The sequence below is a fragment of the Buceros rhinoceros genome, unplaced genomic scaffold (genome assembly GCF_000710305.1).
Source record: "Buceros rhinoceros silvestris isolate BGI_N320 unplaced genomic scaffold, ASM71030v1 scaffold3169, whole genome shotgun sequence".
In the NCBI taxonomy this organism is placed as follows: domain Eukaryota; kingdom Metazoa; phylum Chordata; class Aves; order Bucerotiformes; family Bucerotidae; genus Buceros; species Buceros rhinoceros.
Window position 1 is genome coordinate 39,647 of NW_010431933.1, and position 17,379 is coordinate 57,025.

At 37.9% G+C, this 17,379-nt stretch overlaps 1 protein-coding gene across 1 annotated transcript in view; it reads left to right on the forward strand.

Annotated features, from left to right (window-relative positions):
- LOC104499989 (double-stranded RNA-binding protein Staufen homolog 2-like) overlaps positions 1-17,379 on the forward strand; it is a gene marked incomplete at its 3' end in the record, with an annotated part of 57,832 nt that overhangs the window by 23,375 nt on the left and 17,078 nt on the right. Inside the window, exons 5-6 of the mRNA XM_010143571.1 lie at positions 11,293-11,452; positions 16,408-16,515. Of these exons, the coding sequence (XP_010141873.1) occupies positions 11,293-11,452; positions 16,408-16,515 (268 nt within the window). The remainder of the gene's footprint in view (positions 1-11,292; positions 11,453-16,407; positions 16,516-17,379) is intronic.

Genomic DNA, 17,379 nt, shown 5'->3' on the forward strand with positions numbered 1-17,379 from the left:
CCTGCTGAAATTTGAAAATTGAGTTTTATGTCCGCTGTTCATGAATAAGATACATTAGGAAATGTGCTTTTTAAAATGCTTTTAAGTAGAAAGGAATCAATGTGCTGAAAGACTTCACCACTCATCTTTTTGATTTCTGACCTGTTTGCTCCTTCCAAACTTCATTATGGCTGATTAACAAAATCCTTCCCTTTCCCTCCCATGGGATAGAGCTTTCTTCGTAAGGCCATCAATGTTATTTTCAGCATCCTGATAGGGTCACTGCAGAGCAACACGAAATATATTCCCTTTCCAATTGACCAAGCTCTTTCTCTCTGACATTTCATTTCTTTGCAAGTCAGATGGGAAGATTTCTGGACAGCAGCTGTAGCTGGCCATGATAGTACAGTTTCGGAGGACGCAGAGATGGTAACTAGTGAGGTAGGAGACTGTGTGTCCTCAGTTAACTGCACTCAGCTGCTGAGAGGGGCTTGTTAAGCCAGGTTTAAGTGAGGTTTTTTCAGTTTGTCTTTACTTCCAGTCCTTTAATTACTAAGTTTAAAATGATATGTTAAATTTTTTCCACTGGATAATGCAATTTAATGTCTGTATGTTTATGTTCCTCCAAGTGGGAATAGAATGTAGCCCAATATACACTACGTATTTCAACATAAGTTAACTTTCATGGTGCGAATCGCTCTAAGAACTTTCTTGGGCCTTCTTCCTCTGTGGACTTTTAAATTAATTAATTCCTATGAAGCCCTAGGCCTGAGATAATTTTATTAGTAACAATTTTATTAGCATTATATTACCTGTATAAATATATGATAAAATTAAATGAGTGAGGTACTTCATTGTCTCATTTGCTTAGTCTCTAGGCTGGCAAGTGACATGATTTTTTTTTTTTGTTTTAGTATGAGTTTCTTATGTAGAAAGAAAATGATACTGTAGTCAGATATGCAATGTTGTTTATGTTCTTTTACTGTAATGGATATTTGGACAGTATTCTCAGTAACCACTCTGCATGTTTGTAAGGATTAGTGAGTAATACAGTTCATGGGAAATTTTGAGAGCTGAAGCAGATAAGAGTTTGAGATGTTTGTATTCTAGATGTCTGCTTTAACCTCTAAGTATACAGTGTACATCACAGCTTCATTTTTCCTTTTATTCTTCTTGTACTTGTTTTTCTGTCACAGAAAAGAACATCTTCTTTTCATTCTATTTATCTTTTCTTCCCCTTAGCCCCCATCTCCATTTTAGCATTGTCCTGCTGACATTTTCCAGTGCCTTAAACTCTGGAGGCAATATTCTTGTTATGTTCTTATATTATTTATGCTGTTTCTGCAGTCAAGAATAAGTTGGAGTTGTGTTGACCTTTTCCATTACTTAGTAACTCTGTTGATAGATAAAAATACTTCTTCAGCAGCACATAACCTTTTGTTATGTGCTCCATTCTTAATTTTCATGGCTGTTTTTCACTTGTTTTTTCTTCCTCAGCCTTCAACGTGCAGTGCTTTGGAAGGTTCATCCCATGATCTCTTTTTCCCTTGCTTTTTCTTTTTACTTCTTAGCCTTTTGCTGTTTATCCTCTCATGTCTCTTGCACTAGTTTTTCTTTCTTAAAAAAAGGAGGGGGCAGGGGGAGGATGGATATTCTGGCTGGTATTAAGGGGCTTCTGGTATTTTGTAAAGTGCTTATTCTAGACTTTAGGGTTTTAGACTAAAGCAAAGAGAGCAATGAAAGTGGAAGCAGAGATCTGAACTTACGTGTGTGGAAACATCTCTCTATAACTAGTGCTACACAGTTGGCTCAATATGTGTGTTGTATTACTTGTTAGCTTAATTCATGACTGTTAAAGTATTTATCTTATAATGTCTGCAGCTTTCTTTTGGTTTCTTCTAATTACTTTTGATGAGTAGCTGTTTTTTACTTGCCAGTGTACATATTTACTGCAAATGTAAACAAAGGTAGTGGTATGTGCAGAGAGTATGTCAAGTTTCAGTCAGATGTCTGTATTGAGCAACTTGGAATGCAGAGATACAGTGATGTGGCAATATTATCGTCTTGCCATCACAAATTCTCCTGGGGAGATTCCACATTAGATAATGTTATGTAAACTGAATCCCCCTCCCTCTTGTTTTTTTACTCAGGAATGTTTCAATATTGTGATCATGAAAATATGAGTAATTTTTTTTTATTAAATTAGTCATATTGCTTGAAGGAACGGCATAGTCTCTGGCTCAGGAAAAGAAGAAAAAAATAGAGAAGGGAATCATCATTAACTTCACAAAATATTCACAGACTCAGCACAATGTTTAAAAGAAAGTAGAAATAAAGACAGGGAAGCTAAAAAGGATAAAATCCGACACAAAGTTACTGTATACTAAAGGTAGATTGTGTCTGACTAATGTGTTAGCCTTGCATGCTATGTGTTAACTCATGTTTTAGGTAAAGAAAGTAAATATTTGTGGGCTTCAGTTAAGCATTTTATAGCAGTTTTCATTAAACTGAAGGAGAGGGGGATTTGTTTAAGAAATGTGAGTTGGAAAGGAATATAAAAATAATCAGCAGTATTAAAAGTCAAACTTGGAGGAATATTATTAAGTGCAGTTCTTCCAGTTTTAAAATCTTTTATTTATTTTTAATTATTTTTGTTAAAGATGTTGGCACAAAAAGTAGGAAAATGTTCATGGGATGTAGCGCAGACATCATCACTACAGAGTAAGATCAAGATATGCAGGAAGAGTTTGATGATTGTGAGGACTGACACATTAGAAATGGGATAAGATAGATTTTTCTGGTATATAAAATGGTAAGATTAAGACCATAGGCACTAGTACTACTAACTCTTTGTCACCTGAGGGTTATTCAGTTGGAAATCACAGAACAGGAGTGTTATCTAATACTATTAATTTTTTGCAAGATAAAGAACAACTGATGTGATTGAACCAGAGAAGAGGCAAGTGTGATTTTTAAGATGTGTTGAGCAAGGTATTTCTGGTAAAGATACATAAATATTGCTGTTATACAGAACAGTGTTAATCTTTCACATGGTATATTGTCTACTATTCTCAACGCTTATATTCGAGAACAGAAACAAGTATAGGGAAGGGCTCTGAAGGATTATTAAGTCAGTGGGTAGCTTTTATACAGAAGACTTCTAAAATACCTGGACTTGTTCTCTTGCAACACAAAGGCTGAGAGGGAATGAGAAAGCTCACTTTGGAAGGTAAGCATAACAAAAAAAGTAAATGAGATATGTAAGTTAAAGGAGAATATTGATACAAACCAAAATGTAAAAGTAAGGCCAAGCTGAACATGAGGAGATTCCCAAGTATCAACTCAACTTCTAGTTCATCCTCCCAGCAGAAGCGCTGGAAGCAAGTAATTTGTTTTCTAGTAGACCTTAACAGATAAAGAGGATTGCATTATGCAGTTGCCTGCAACTCATGGATCTTGACCATTTAATGCAGGATTTGCTTACATTCTTACCTTTGAAAATTAGAAGGTTTGGGGTTTCTATGTCTTAAAATGGGAAGAATCTTTATTATGTTTTCTCATTATTAAAAAAACCCAAACCAACATACTTTTGAATGTCTTTTCCATTAATATGTTTTCATCACATGGTTATTCTTTGTAATTCTTACGTAGTCAATTAAACATTATGTTGCTTAGGGGTTTTCTACAACCAGGTCAAAAGTAGTTTTATAAACTGATCATAGCAAATATTATCTCGAGAAAAGTACTGAAACATTCAGAATTAATTAAATTAATTTTAAAGTTTTAAAGATTTGGATTATAGTTCAAAGCTATCTTTTGAATGAAGGATAGTCCGGGACAAATATACATGATTTTTCTTCTTTTCAAAATCTCATCTATGTAGCTGAGAGGAGATCAACATTAGAAAGGTGAAAACAGTAGCAGGCTATATAAATAACTCAGCTGAATAGAAATTTCAGAATATTATTTTTCTGTATAATAAGGGATGTCTGTGGCTAAAAAGGATACATATTGCCTTGTCTTGCACACTTTACATTAAGAATGTTTTTGGAGGATGTGAAGGTAATCTGGAAGAGGACAGCCAGGCTGATTCAGGGATAATGGACTGTAGTTCTCAAAAGGAGTACTTGGAAAAGAGAGCCTCTTTGTTCCCAGGTGTTGTTGTGGACCTGCTGAAAGAACACGAAAGTGGACTGTATGAAGACAAAAGTGGCTATACTGGATGTTTCCTTCTTCAAAACATAGTCCTCACATCTGTAAGAAATGCATGTGGCTAATGGACTGCTTAGAAAAATAGGGCATGGCTGGGGAACAGCTGCACTAAACACTTCTCTCCTAGAGAAATTTCAAATGTTACAGAGAAAAAGGTTTTCACAGCAAATACTGTTTCCTACTCCCCTGCACCGTCTGTTGCTCTCTGTCCCTGCACTTGCAAATCTCACAACTTTCCTGGTTAAGCAGTGTCGGCAGGGCTGCCAGCTTGATTGAGTTGGTATGGAAGAGGAGCCAGAGGGGAAAAAGTCCAGAGAATGTCCCTTTCATCACGCAGCTGGTACCCGATGAATGACCTTCCTGTACCATGTTGTATCTCGTTTGAGTGGCCCTCATCTTGGCCAAAATGGTGCTGGTTCCTCTTCACTGTGCATTATGAAATGAGACCAGGATAATACTTTCTGTAACACTTGTGTAGTGGGGAGGTAATTTGGTTTATTTGTTCTTTTTTACATAGGAGAAGAATATATTTGCCATTAGAATTTAGACAAACCCTCACTGAACACAAGGCTAAATCTAAGTAAACTTCCTGGCTTCCATGAACTGCAGCTTGCGCTTGTTTTTTTTCCCTTTCTAAGAATAAAGTAACAATATTTATCAGAAACATTTCTGCCATTGAGGAATACAGAGAAATGCAGGAAATGCAGCATGAACACATAACGTATGTACTAATACTTTATTTGTCTTTCTGTTTGTGGATTTGATGGCCAAAAAAGCAGAGGCCCCAAGGGCTCCTTAGTATGCAATTAATATTATGGTTAGAAAAGCAGCAGATTGTTTCAGTATGCTTACATGTTATGACATCATATTCCAGTAAAAGTATAATGAACAGGATTTTTGTTTGTCTCTGTGGCAAACCAAAATGAGTTTTCTAATTGTCAACAGACCTTGGTGATTTATTTAATTATAGTGGCGCCCGCTCACACCAACTAAGTTAAGGTCTGTCAGCATTTCTGCTATGAACCCCTATTTTTAGGGATTTATAACTAGTTGTAAATATTTGCTCATTGCTGAAATTTGGTATGCAAGGTCACAGTCATAGAGCAAATATCTTTTTTCAGGTTGACTGTTCTAAAGTGATACCAATGGCATTAGGTAAAAACTAGATTTCTGATGCTCTGAAACCTGGCAATAAAGAGGACCCGCTTTCCAGACCTCTTATTTGAGGGATCTTCTTAAGAATCTCATATGTCCAGAAGAGCCAGATGAAAATAAACTTGCCTTAATTGGTTGTATGTGACTAGTTTTTAAAGTATTATCCTTTATCACATTTTTTTGTCTTCCAATTGTATCATTTCACATGTCCTTTTGTTTCTTCTAGCCTTGTAACCTTCTGTCATTTGGCTGTGTCTGTCAGTTTATGTTCTGAGGAGTGTGCTAGTACCACCTGGGAATCTTTTTTACACAAGAATTTTCTCTAAAGGAAAAATCCTAGCCTTTGTAGCTGCCATGTAGAACGCAGAGAGACGCATATTCTTTAAATGTAGGTAGTTCTAAAACCTCCAGAAATCTGATCTGTCCATACTTGAAGTGTTGCTTATTGGAAATCGTGGCTGTTTTCAGTGCTGTGGCTGAACGGAGTGATAGAGTGCTGAGGAGAGTAGGACTGACATGTGAATGTTCTTGTGATGGAGAATACTGTACTGGTATGTTGTTGTGTAATAATCAGGAAATTCTATTGTTAATTATTAATGTTTTCAGTCCTTTTTAATAACTCAGTTGTAATACATTGGAAAGGTTTGTTAATGGTCAGTGGCAGATATATCACCTTAATTTTGCAGGGGATTGTTCCTTACCCGTGTGCATCTTCAGGATGCAGAATCATTCTGTATTAAAATTCAGTTTAATCATTGCACTGTACTTTCAGATGGTATTATGATGATTACTTTTAAGCCATTTGTTAATACAGTCTATGTCCTCACCACTGAAAAGGGGAGAATGCTTTGTTTCTATTTGACATGTTCCATGTTGTAGAGGAGCCAATATTCTCACAGATTTAGTCCATTTTCTGGGGATTTCAGGTGCTCCTTGCACTTTCCTGGCAATGTTCATATTATTAGTGCTCTGTTAACCCTGCTTGAGACCAAGCAGAGCAAGGAAAGTTTAATCAAAACCATGTAAAAGCCTAATCAATTCTGCCAATGCCAAAGAGCTGCATGAAGCTCTAGAGCTATAGGCTGAATATAATTTTTCCATATTATCACATAAATAGCTCCCTAAATACTCTTCAAAAGAGAAGGTGGGGAGGGAGAAGGGAAAAAGAGAAGGCCTGTTGTGGGATCTGAGTTTATAAAGTGGATTAAGAGTCATGTGCTTTTCTTCTTTGCATGTAAATGGAGAGAAAGGTAGGTCTGGTTACTCAACAGGAAACAGGAACTTCTGATGGGTGCTGTATTTGCCGTGAATCTAGGTAGCTGCTGACAGTGCTACCACATTTCTTTTTATTTGAAGAGGATTGTGAAGTAATGAAGTGGGATGTGCTATCAACGTGCTTACTGCTTTTGCATGACTGAGATTATCTTGTGCTAAGCTGCAGTTAACAGAGGTAGCCAACAGATGCAGCAGTTTCCAGACTCTACTTCTAGACATTCTGAGAACTTCTCCTGGGATGGTGGGAGGATTCCTGAGAACTCTGTGAGGAACTTGACGGTGCCTGTTGCTGCAGGGAAAGGATAGGAGCAGGAGGCTGTGGCTGTGGCTTCCAGCAGCTGTCCAACAAGCTCTTTCAGCTATTCCTCATCAAAAGCTGCACTGAGCTTTTCTTCCAGCTCTCTCCTAATTAGAGAGGGACAAGCATCCTTTCAGCTGGTACTAGGGAGAAGAAAATATAAGTGCAGGGCCTAAAGCACCTCTCCTAGAGACAGCCAGCAGATGCAGCGGTTTGCATGGTAATTCATGCAGAAAGGGGCTAGCACTCTGCAGAAGACGCTCTGAAGAATGTGTGTGTGTGTGCTTGGCGATGGTGGTGATATGCCACGTGGCACAGTTCCTAGCACTATCTGCAGCAGCTATCCCTGGTACGTCAGAAACCTTGGGTCATGTCTAGCTCCAGTGCTGTGGCTGGGTTGGGGAGGTAGTGGTCTTTTCTGCAGGAGAGGTGCGCTGTCAGAGGATCTGTGTTACCAAGTAAAGGAGATGCAGGAAGATGTCAGCAAACTGTGCTGACATGACTAGAGCTTATGAGTAAGAGATCAATTGGACCGAGACCCTGCAGGGGTCTGAATCCCTGAATCAGAGAATTGAATTCAGAGCCTGAATACCCACCATACCAAAGGAGGAGCAAGGAGAGTCACTGCTTATTGGACTCCCGGCAGCAGCACCAGAAGGAAGCAGCAAGTGATAACAGTGGGCAGCTTCCTACTGCAGGGAGTGGAAACTGCCATCTGTGAACCTGACCTGCTGTGCAGGGAGGTTTGCTTCTCACTGAGGGCTTGAGTTGGGACCTTGTGGATAGACTGCCAAGAGTTCTCTGTTCCTCAGACTGTTACCTACCGTTGATCTTCCTTGTGGGCACCAGTGATACTGTAAGGGAACACTTGGAGCATAACAAGCATGACTACAGAGATTTCATTTTTGCAAATGTGGCACCTTTTTGAGGATCAATGATTGGAAGTGACAGGATCCACACCAGGTGGGGCAAGATCTTATCAACAGGTTGGCCAATTTGGTCAGGAGAGCTTTAGAGTGAAGGAGAGTGGAATTGACCTTTAACCAAGTGAGGAAGTGACAGATCAAGTTAGTAGGCAAAGACTTAAGGATGATGTTGAGAATAGAGACCCTAAAACCAACAAAAGAGAGCTGAAGAGATCCCACCCCAAGTGTGTGCATGCAAGTAAGCAAAAGCCTACGGGATGTGATTAGGGAGGTTTCTGAGGTCTAGAAGAAAGCAAATTTTACTCCTATTTTTGTGAAAGGTAGGAAGAAGGATCTGAGTAAATAATAAATCAGTCAGTCTCACTTCATTCCTTGAGATGATGGGGGAAATAATATTGAAAAACATTTTTGATCACATTAAGAATGACAAGTGACCATAAGTAGTTAGCATGTGTTTAAAAAGTTAAGATTGTGCCTGACCAATCTGATAGCTTTATACAATCAGATGACTAGCTCGGTGAATGAGAGCAAAGAAGTGGATGTTGTTTATCGTGAGTTTATCAAGGCTTCTGACCATTGTCTTGTATAACATCCTCATCGACAAACTCGTGAAGTATGGCCTGGTTAAACGGACAGTGAGGGATTTTGAAAACTGGCTGAATTGCTGTGCTCAAAGGGGTGAGATCTGTGACACAAAGTGTAGCTGGTGGCCAGCCAGTAGTAGTCTACACCAGTGATCAATGGGGGACTCAGTACTGTTTAATATCTTCATTACTGGATGTGGCATCCATTAATGATCCATTAACGATGCGGCAGAGTGTACCATCAGCAAGTCTGCAGATGATACAAACCTGGGAGAAGTGGCTGATGCACCAGAGGGTTCCTCTGCCATCCAGACGGGCAGGATAAGAGGGTGGGCAATAACCTCATGAGGTACAACAAAGGGAAGTGCAAATCTCTGCACCAGGGCGGAATAACCCCATACATCACTACATAGTGGAGGCCAACTGGCTGCAGAACCTGGTGAACACCAAGTTAAATATGAGCAGGTACTGTGTCCTTGCAACAAAGGCAGCAATCAGTATCCTGGGCTGCATTTAGAAGAGTGTTGTCAACAGGTTGAGGGAGGTCATCCTTCCCCTCTACTTAGTCCTGGTGAGGGGTTACATCTGGATTGCCAGACAGGTTTGTTGAGTCAACGACCCTTGGAGATACTGAAAACCTAATGGGAAGTGGTCCTGAGCAGTTTGCTCTAACTGACCTGCTTTGAGCAGAGAGGGTTGGACTAGGGAATCTCCTGAGGCCACTTCCAACCTCACCTCTTCTCTGTTTCTGTGAAAAACTAAAGAAAGTCTTTTAAGCAATCACATTAGTGGTGTAGAAGAGCCAGGGACAGACAGCTCTAAGCCAGCTGTGGAAGAAGTTCAGTTGATGGTGACTTTACTGATGAAGTTTTTCATTTTTTTCCCTTGATTTTAAATAAGTTAATATTTTTCACTTTGGAAATATAGTTTGACCTATGTTTCATGTCAAAGGCCTGTTCCCAATTCTTAGATTTAAATTCTTTCAAGGTATTATTTACATCTATTGCCTGCATATTCCCTAAATTTATTTTTAATATTTCCGACCTGAGTTATTCTGTAATCGTATGAAAATGTAACACGCGCAAATGCATTTCCAGGCCTTAATAATTCCCTATAACCGCATTGAATGTAAACAGGAAAGCAAAGTAAATACTCACTTCTGCCATGTCGTAAAGGCAACTTAGCTCACCCCTCCAAGGCCCTATAGCCAGAGGCTTGTTGGAGCCAGTGTTATGGTTTTGCCCTTTCCATATAAACCTATTTTTTAATTAGGCCCAAAGTTCAGGGACACTGATACTGGAGTGCTTATTCACACTTGTTTGGAGTTGAAGTGTGCTGCTATCTGAAAAACTTTTAATTTTGTTTTATAGTTGAAACAAGTCAGTTATAATTATTAATGAAAAATCAGAAAGTCTTCATACAAAAAATTAACCATGCATGCCAACACATGAAAATGGAGAGAACACATTTTAACAGGGATCCTTTAAGAGGAAGAAGGAAAATGTAATACTTTGTTGTGTTTTTGAGTGGTTCTAGTTTTGTTGCGATGGACCATCTATTGGCCATGCTTTTGGAATCCTGGGCTTTTTTTACATTGCCATAGAATGTGTGCAGGTTATTTGTCATAAATGGGAAACCTTTTCTGATAGGTATATATTTTTGCAAGGACTGAATCTCCAGTGTGTTAGAAAAGCCTTTGTTTGAGGAAGGAGCACAGGCAGACTAGACCACAGAGCGAAGAGTATGAAGCAATTTCCCTCATCTATGTAGAATATGATTAGATGACTTTTTGGAAGTGTTCTCTTGACATATTATAGTTTTAACAGTGATTAGAACTAATTATCCGTGCTGATTTGCTTTTTCTGGGGGTGATGGCGGAATACTTCTTCTCTGTAGAAGCTGCTAATGTAGACAAACTTTTATGTTTGTATTTGTCACAGTGCTGTGACAGGACCTCGCAAACCCAAGAATGACATTACGTCTCTTCATTCACTGCTAGTGAGAGACAAGTTTCAGGATAGGGAGTATGGGTCGTGTAAGCTATTTTTATTGCTGAAAATAGAGATGTGGAGTTGATGATATGAATAAAGACACTTCTTTCTTTGAGGAATAATAGCTGTGCCAGGTCATAGGAAAACATTAAATTTTTTGCTTTATCTTTCTGCCTTTCAGACAGAAAAACAAACCCTGCCATTATATTTGGAAAATTTTCTGTAGGAAGGAAAAAACTCTGATAACAATGTGGTGGTGATGGCTGCTTTTCTTTCAGTGCCTAGAAAATATCTGACTATTACAGTGTTGGAGGAGAGCTTCTCCCTACTCTCTGTTACACGTTTGGAAGAGAACTCCTTCTTATGCTCAAAGAACAGTTCCAATACTTGAGCTTTGAAAAGCGGCTGGCAGTACTTTGTTCAGGTCCCTCACTCTGCTGTCTCACTTCTTGTTGTCCCCAAAACCTGAGCTATGTCGGCAGGTTTCAGATGAGAGACCTCACAATCCTTCCTCTGTGCCACTTTCCTATGGGACAGGAATTGTCTCTCAAGCATGGCTTTCACTGGAGCTTTCGGTTTTGCTTAGGTTTCTCTTCTCAAGGCTTCTCAAAACCAAGAAGGGAGCAGAGCAGGCCTCTTAGGCTGTTGTAGAGCTTATTGCAGAGCCCTGCAAATGTGGGTCAGGAGCAATTTTGCATGTAGGAGCTGCTGTCAGAGTTAGTGATGGCCTTGCTGAGGAACAGTCCGGTGTTTGGCCTTACTCTGTGAGAAAAGATAATGTTTTATCCCTAACTACTGCTCTACGTTACATGAAATTGATGGTTAAAATTCATAACTTATATTGTTGTTTTCTTTTCATGACTTCTTTTCAGATATCACTGCCCAGTGCCTAAAATTTTCTATGTCCAGTTAACTGTGGGCAACAGTGAATTTTTTGGGGAAGGAAAGACTCGTCAAGCTGCTAGACATAATGCTGCAATGAAGGCCCTTCAAGCTCTTCAGAATGAGCCCATTCCAGAAAAATTACCTCAGGTTTGTGTTTCTGAAAGTCAATCTCTTCACTTTAAGATACCAAATCGAACAATTTAATTGCTAGTATTTCAATGTTTCATTTTTAGTGGCTTTTTTTCATATTAGGCTCAGCAATTAGAGAAGTAATACTTACAAATTGTTAGTGTTATTTCTTTATAACAGCACACCTAACATGGAACTATATTTAAATAACAAAAATAAGTAGGCATTTTAAAGATGGGATTGTCAACAGTAATTAAGTAAAAAATAAAATCAGAATAAAATTAATATATTTGAGATTATACCAAAAGTGGAGAAAATGTCCATTTAATCATTGGCTTCGTGGAGAATGTAGTAGTAACTGTAAATGCGCTTTGTGGCATGAATGTGATCCTTGCAGCTGAAATGATTTGTCCCCAATGAACATAAGAACCTGACAGAGCTCACTGATGGCTGCTCATCACCTGTCCGGCAGTGTTAGGCTTTTAGCCACTTAGTACCCTTTTGAATAGCTGGCTTTCTCACTGCTCTGTTTGTAAGGGCTGTGTATTGCTACCTGAAAATGAAAAATGTTTAATCATATTATAAAAAAATTTGACAGAAAAATTATTCTCAGAATAATTTGAAATATTTTGAAATTATTCTCAGAATTATTTGAAATAATTTCAAAGGACAAATATAATAAAATTGCTCGGTCAAATAAGTCAAAATAAATACATGAGGAGACAATCTTTTAATTTCATATACTCTTTCTGATGATGCCTGTTGAACTTCTGTGCACTAATGGTACCTTCAGTGTCTTGTGTGGTAGTTTGGAGATGATTTTTAGGAATGGAAATAATTTTCTGTATTAAAAAAAATCTTTGTTGTTTCTGCCTCACTCTGCATCTACATCCTCCTTTTGATCCAAAGAGAGTTTGACTCACACTTTTGTTTTTCTTTATTGTTTTTCTGAATCAGGAAATTCTCTTTGAAATTAGTTACTGTAATTAATACTGATTTTTTTTTTTTCTAAAAAACAGGATAACTATTAAAAAAGAATATGTAAAGTCTTAGGAAGAGTCCCTATTTCCTATCTCATTGTTATTTCCTTTCCTTTCTCTTTTGGTTTCCAGTCAAATGTATTGGTCTGTAATGAATCCTTAACGCAAATCTGAGTGGGAATCTCATAGTATTGAAACATATCTTTTGTTCAGCATATTCTAAGTTCTTGAAATTTATATGTTTAGTATTATGTTTTATTGAAAGAAACTTTGAATTCAAGATACCCATTAATCAGAATAGAAACCACTAAGTGCATAGGATAATGAATATTAGGCACAAGTATATAATATATATAAGTAACATCAATACATACATCGTTTATATATTGAATTTTCATAGCTCAGGTACATATGAAATTTACCTAGCAAAAGTAATAAAATCTTTAATTAACATTCTTGCCTAACTGGATCTATTTAGTGTCTGTTTACATCAGTGTCTATTAGGAAGTGCAGGCTTTTGGAAGATGTAGTCATAGCAAATTGAGTTTCCTAAATTCTTGTAGCATGGTTTATTGTTGCCTCTCTTATGAGCTAGTGAAGTAACTTTATTCTTCTCTTCACCACCATAAGTTATATATGTAAACTGAATCAAATCCACGGTTAGCTATGAGAAGAATAGGGAAGTCCTGTCAGGAGACAGTATCGTATAGCAGATGAGACATTCACATAGTACTTGCAAGAGCTGTGGGAATACTGTGAGTTGGTGGTACAGCGGTTGAAAACCACTTCGGATACTATAGCATCTCAGATGTCTACGGGTAGAAGACTAAATCAAGTCCTCAGTCAGGAAAACCTCTGTGGCTTGGTTATGTTGAGGGTGAAGGGAGCTGGTTGTGGGCTGGTCATGAAAATATCTCTGTCACTTCATGGGTTAGATTTGTAGGTGACTGGAGAAGGCTGGAGGTAACACTATGCCTTGGTCTTGATGGAGTACAAAGAGCTGCATTGTGTGGAGCTAAGTGTAGCTCTCCAGAGAACTGGAGGTTGGTTGAAGTAGAGTTTAAGGGCTTCATGGTGCCAAGGATCAGGCAGGGCTGCTGCGCTATGGTGGGGTGTGCCCTCACCATGCAATACGGTCCAGCTCAGTGAAACTCTGCTTCCTTCAGCAGAACTGACCTGCTTGGGTCAGCCATGAAAGATGGCTGACTCATCCTTCCTCAGATATCATGTGTGGAACAGAGCCAGTACACATTGGAGTCTGGCTGGCCTCTGTTACGTGTCTAGATCGACCCTTCTTTCTTGCCCAGTCACTAGCACTGTGTTTCCAAGGAGAGCAGAGAGGGGAGCAAGAACAGATCTGCTAGTGCTGATATAGCCCCGCATCCCATGAGTAACTCAGTGAATTTCACTGGAATGAGATCCGTGGAATATAGCACAGTAAAACATGGGTTTACTTTTTCATCTTCGTAACTTTGCTTAATGCAGCCTTCTCTATATTATTCTTTCATTTCAAGATATCCTTTTTTTCCTTTTTGATAAACTTAGTTAAGGATATAATCTTTTATCCATATTAAACCACTGAAGATGAGTATTGCATCTTAATGCTTTATTGCACAAACGTGTAGAAGAGCATAAAGTGAGCAGAAACTAAAAGCAATCAGCAAACAGGGCAGGTTTACAGATGAAAGAGAACCTGCTTTCATAAAAGAACTATTGTGTGTCTGCCAAAGCACCTCCGCTGTCTCATAAATGTGAGACTAAGAAAGGCCTTACAATTGAAGTGTCAGTTGTGGAATGAGGATCAAATTTAAATCCAAAGTACCTGAGACACTCCTGAATATATTTTATCTTCCTTAGGGAAGTCATATGACTAAGACTTGAAACTTTATTGCTCAGTACCGAGGTCTAAGCCTTGAAGTCTATGATCCTTCCTATCATCCACTGATGGTTAGGCTCTCCAAAGTGTTTAGTGGAAAAATATGCAAGGAGTTAAATTGCAAGGACGGAAGGGACAATTATGGCTTTTCTGGAATGATGTGTTTCTATTAATCATGAAATTTTAAACAGTCGTTTCTATATTAGACTCCACATAGCTGGTTAAGCTAGAATTTAGCTAGAAAACGTAAACATTCTTAAAGGCTTGGTGACAGTCCAGTGGGCTTTGTGTTATTTTATGTAAATTATGCTGGTGATTATTGCCCATTTCAAGGATAATTTGTAAGTTATTTCTCCTAAATTCAGTGAGCTTCATTTTCTGTATAATTGGTATTTTCTTATCCTTGCTAAATGTAACAAACATATCAAAAATCTCTCCCCCATATACTTAGTTGTTTTTTCTAATCAGTAGTTGAGCCCTGTGGCTTTTTTTTTGTCAGCTTTTCAGATTATCAGTGTCCTTTATAAAGCACAAACTTAACTGAATACCATACTAAGTAAGATTCTCACGAAGGTTTTTTACAGAATACCCCACTCTTTATGACTGGTACCCTATACCACCAGAATATATTTTAATTTTTAAATATTGTCCTTTTAACTCTATGGTTGATCTTTCTCAGTGAACCTAATCAATACTTTTTCTTGCCCTATGAATAATGACCTACGTTCTTCATTTCAGTGGTACTTTTACATTTCATTATGTGAAATAAACTAAAGGTCCTACATAATTTCATTCTAACTACCCTTGTTACTGCTTTGCACTGCACTCTTTTTTTTATCAGTTCTATAAAATTTATAATTTTTTGCTTTGTATGTAGCTCCAGATCAATGTCAGGAATGTAAATTGCTTTTTCAGACTCAAAATTTTGCAACCTTTTAATGAGACAAAAAGGGCTCTATGTCTGCACACTGTAGCTGACTGTGTTAGTTTAGTCCTATGTTATCTTAAAGATTACTATATTGTTAACAAGTATTAGATAAATAATTGGCAAATTTTATTGTTAATATGAAGAACCTAAAGCTTTTTTAATACTATTTTAAAATGTCAATATCTGCATTTTGTAGCTATGCTGCTGGCTGAAGATTTAGATCAGAGTTTGTAAGATAGGAACTGCAGGAATTCACCTAGTTCTGCTGAAGTTCTTTGATGTTTACCTCCACTAATAAAAAATTAGGAGCCTGCCCAAGGTTACATCTTTGTTGAGAGATCCCAATTGGAAACATTCAGAACTTTGCAGTTTGAAAGTAGCTGAAAGTGAAAACTCTGAGAACTAAGGAAGGTATAGCCTGAGGGGCAAACACCAAAAGGCGGTGGCTGCAGATGATGGTAACTCTTTGGATCCCTGTGCTGGTGGTTGTCTGAGAAAAATAAGACCTACCTAAAGTGTAAAGCAAAGCTCAGTTTTAGGCAGGATAATGTTTGCATGTGCCTTTTGTTTTTTATCTCTTAGCTTCTCTGTTTGTCATGTTCCTATGGATGAATAAATAATGTTCTTTGTTGAGCAAGCTGTTCTCTATCACTACCTCTTCACACTGGTCATAACTCCCAGAGGGAAGTTGATGGAGGGGCCATTAACCAGCGGGACCTGCTGAGGACACCTGTAACCTGGTGACCCAGTCAACGTGTGGGGGTGATTCACTGCATTTCTTCTGAAAGAAGTGCAGAAGACTTCTTCCTTGCATGGAAGGGGTACCCACAGAGAGACTGAGAAACAGGTCAAAGGATCTGTTTGATCCTCGTGTTTGACACAAGAAGTGGGTATTCAGATTATTATTATTATCCATGTCATTAATAAGACTAAAATCCATAGAAGCTGTTTTGCCATCTATTGAATTATCTATTGCCATTGTATATGTTCCTTTATTATGAAGCATAAGTGCATTATATGTGGCTTTGCTGTCAGCAGGTGTCTGATAGTGGGATGCTGAGATGCATGTGAAAACACTGATTTACAGCATGACCAGATAGCTCAAAAATCCTTGAGAAATTGGGGGAAAGCATATTATATTATTCATGTTCTAAAAATTGCAATATGATTATATATTCTTCATTTTCAGAATGGAGAAACAGGAAAAGAGTCAGAAGAAGATAAAGATGCAAACAAGTCTGAGATCAGTGTAGTGTTTGAAATTGCATTGAAGCGCAATATACCTGTCAGTTTTGAGGTATGTGTTACATATTTATCTGTTTGCTAAGTATTTTTAAGAAGTGCCATTAAAAGTCAACACAGTTAATAACATTAATACATTATGAATATGACATTTAAATTCATGCAAATTGTAAAGAAGAAATTGGCAGTGTATCAGAGTCTTAAGATACTGGCTAATATTTGGCTGCAAACAAGGACCACGAAAGACAGTTCAAGCATCTTCTATATAGTGCTGTGGAATTGGAATCAGTAGCCACACAATCTTATTTGCAATAATCTTCCAGTCAGCCAAAGTGTTTGCTTTAACTGTATGTATTCATACGCTAAAAAAGTTCCCATTGAGACATTTTGCATCTGATGTGCTGTTTCCAGAAAGTCATGAGTATTGTTTTCCCTTCCACACTGTTTGAGTCCTTATCTATACTCAGTTAAGCTTGCATGTTTTTTTTCTTCTCATTTCATATGATTTTATCTATGAACTTGCTTCTGATACCTTTGTTTACCTTAAGTAATAAAAAATATTTGGAATAGCTCCAGTGCTATCATTGGAGCTATGGGAGAGGGAGCGATAGTAGCAGGAAGATTTTTCCGATAAGCAAGTTCTTACACAAACTGGTTGTAAAAATCAAATGTTGTTATGGCAGGAACCACCAGGATTTTCCAGATGGGATGTTGTTGTCTCTCTTTTTTTTTTTAAATACAGTAAATGCCTATGTAAGTGGCTCTTTAAAGTTTTATTTTTCTGCTTTTTGTTTTACATTTTAATGAGTATATGCAAAGATACTGGGTAATACTTATACTGGTGATGATTATTTGCTCCAGTGCTTTTTCCTTTTCAAGTACAGCCACATATTTTTGTGCAAAAAAAAAAAAAAAAAAA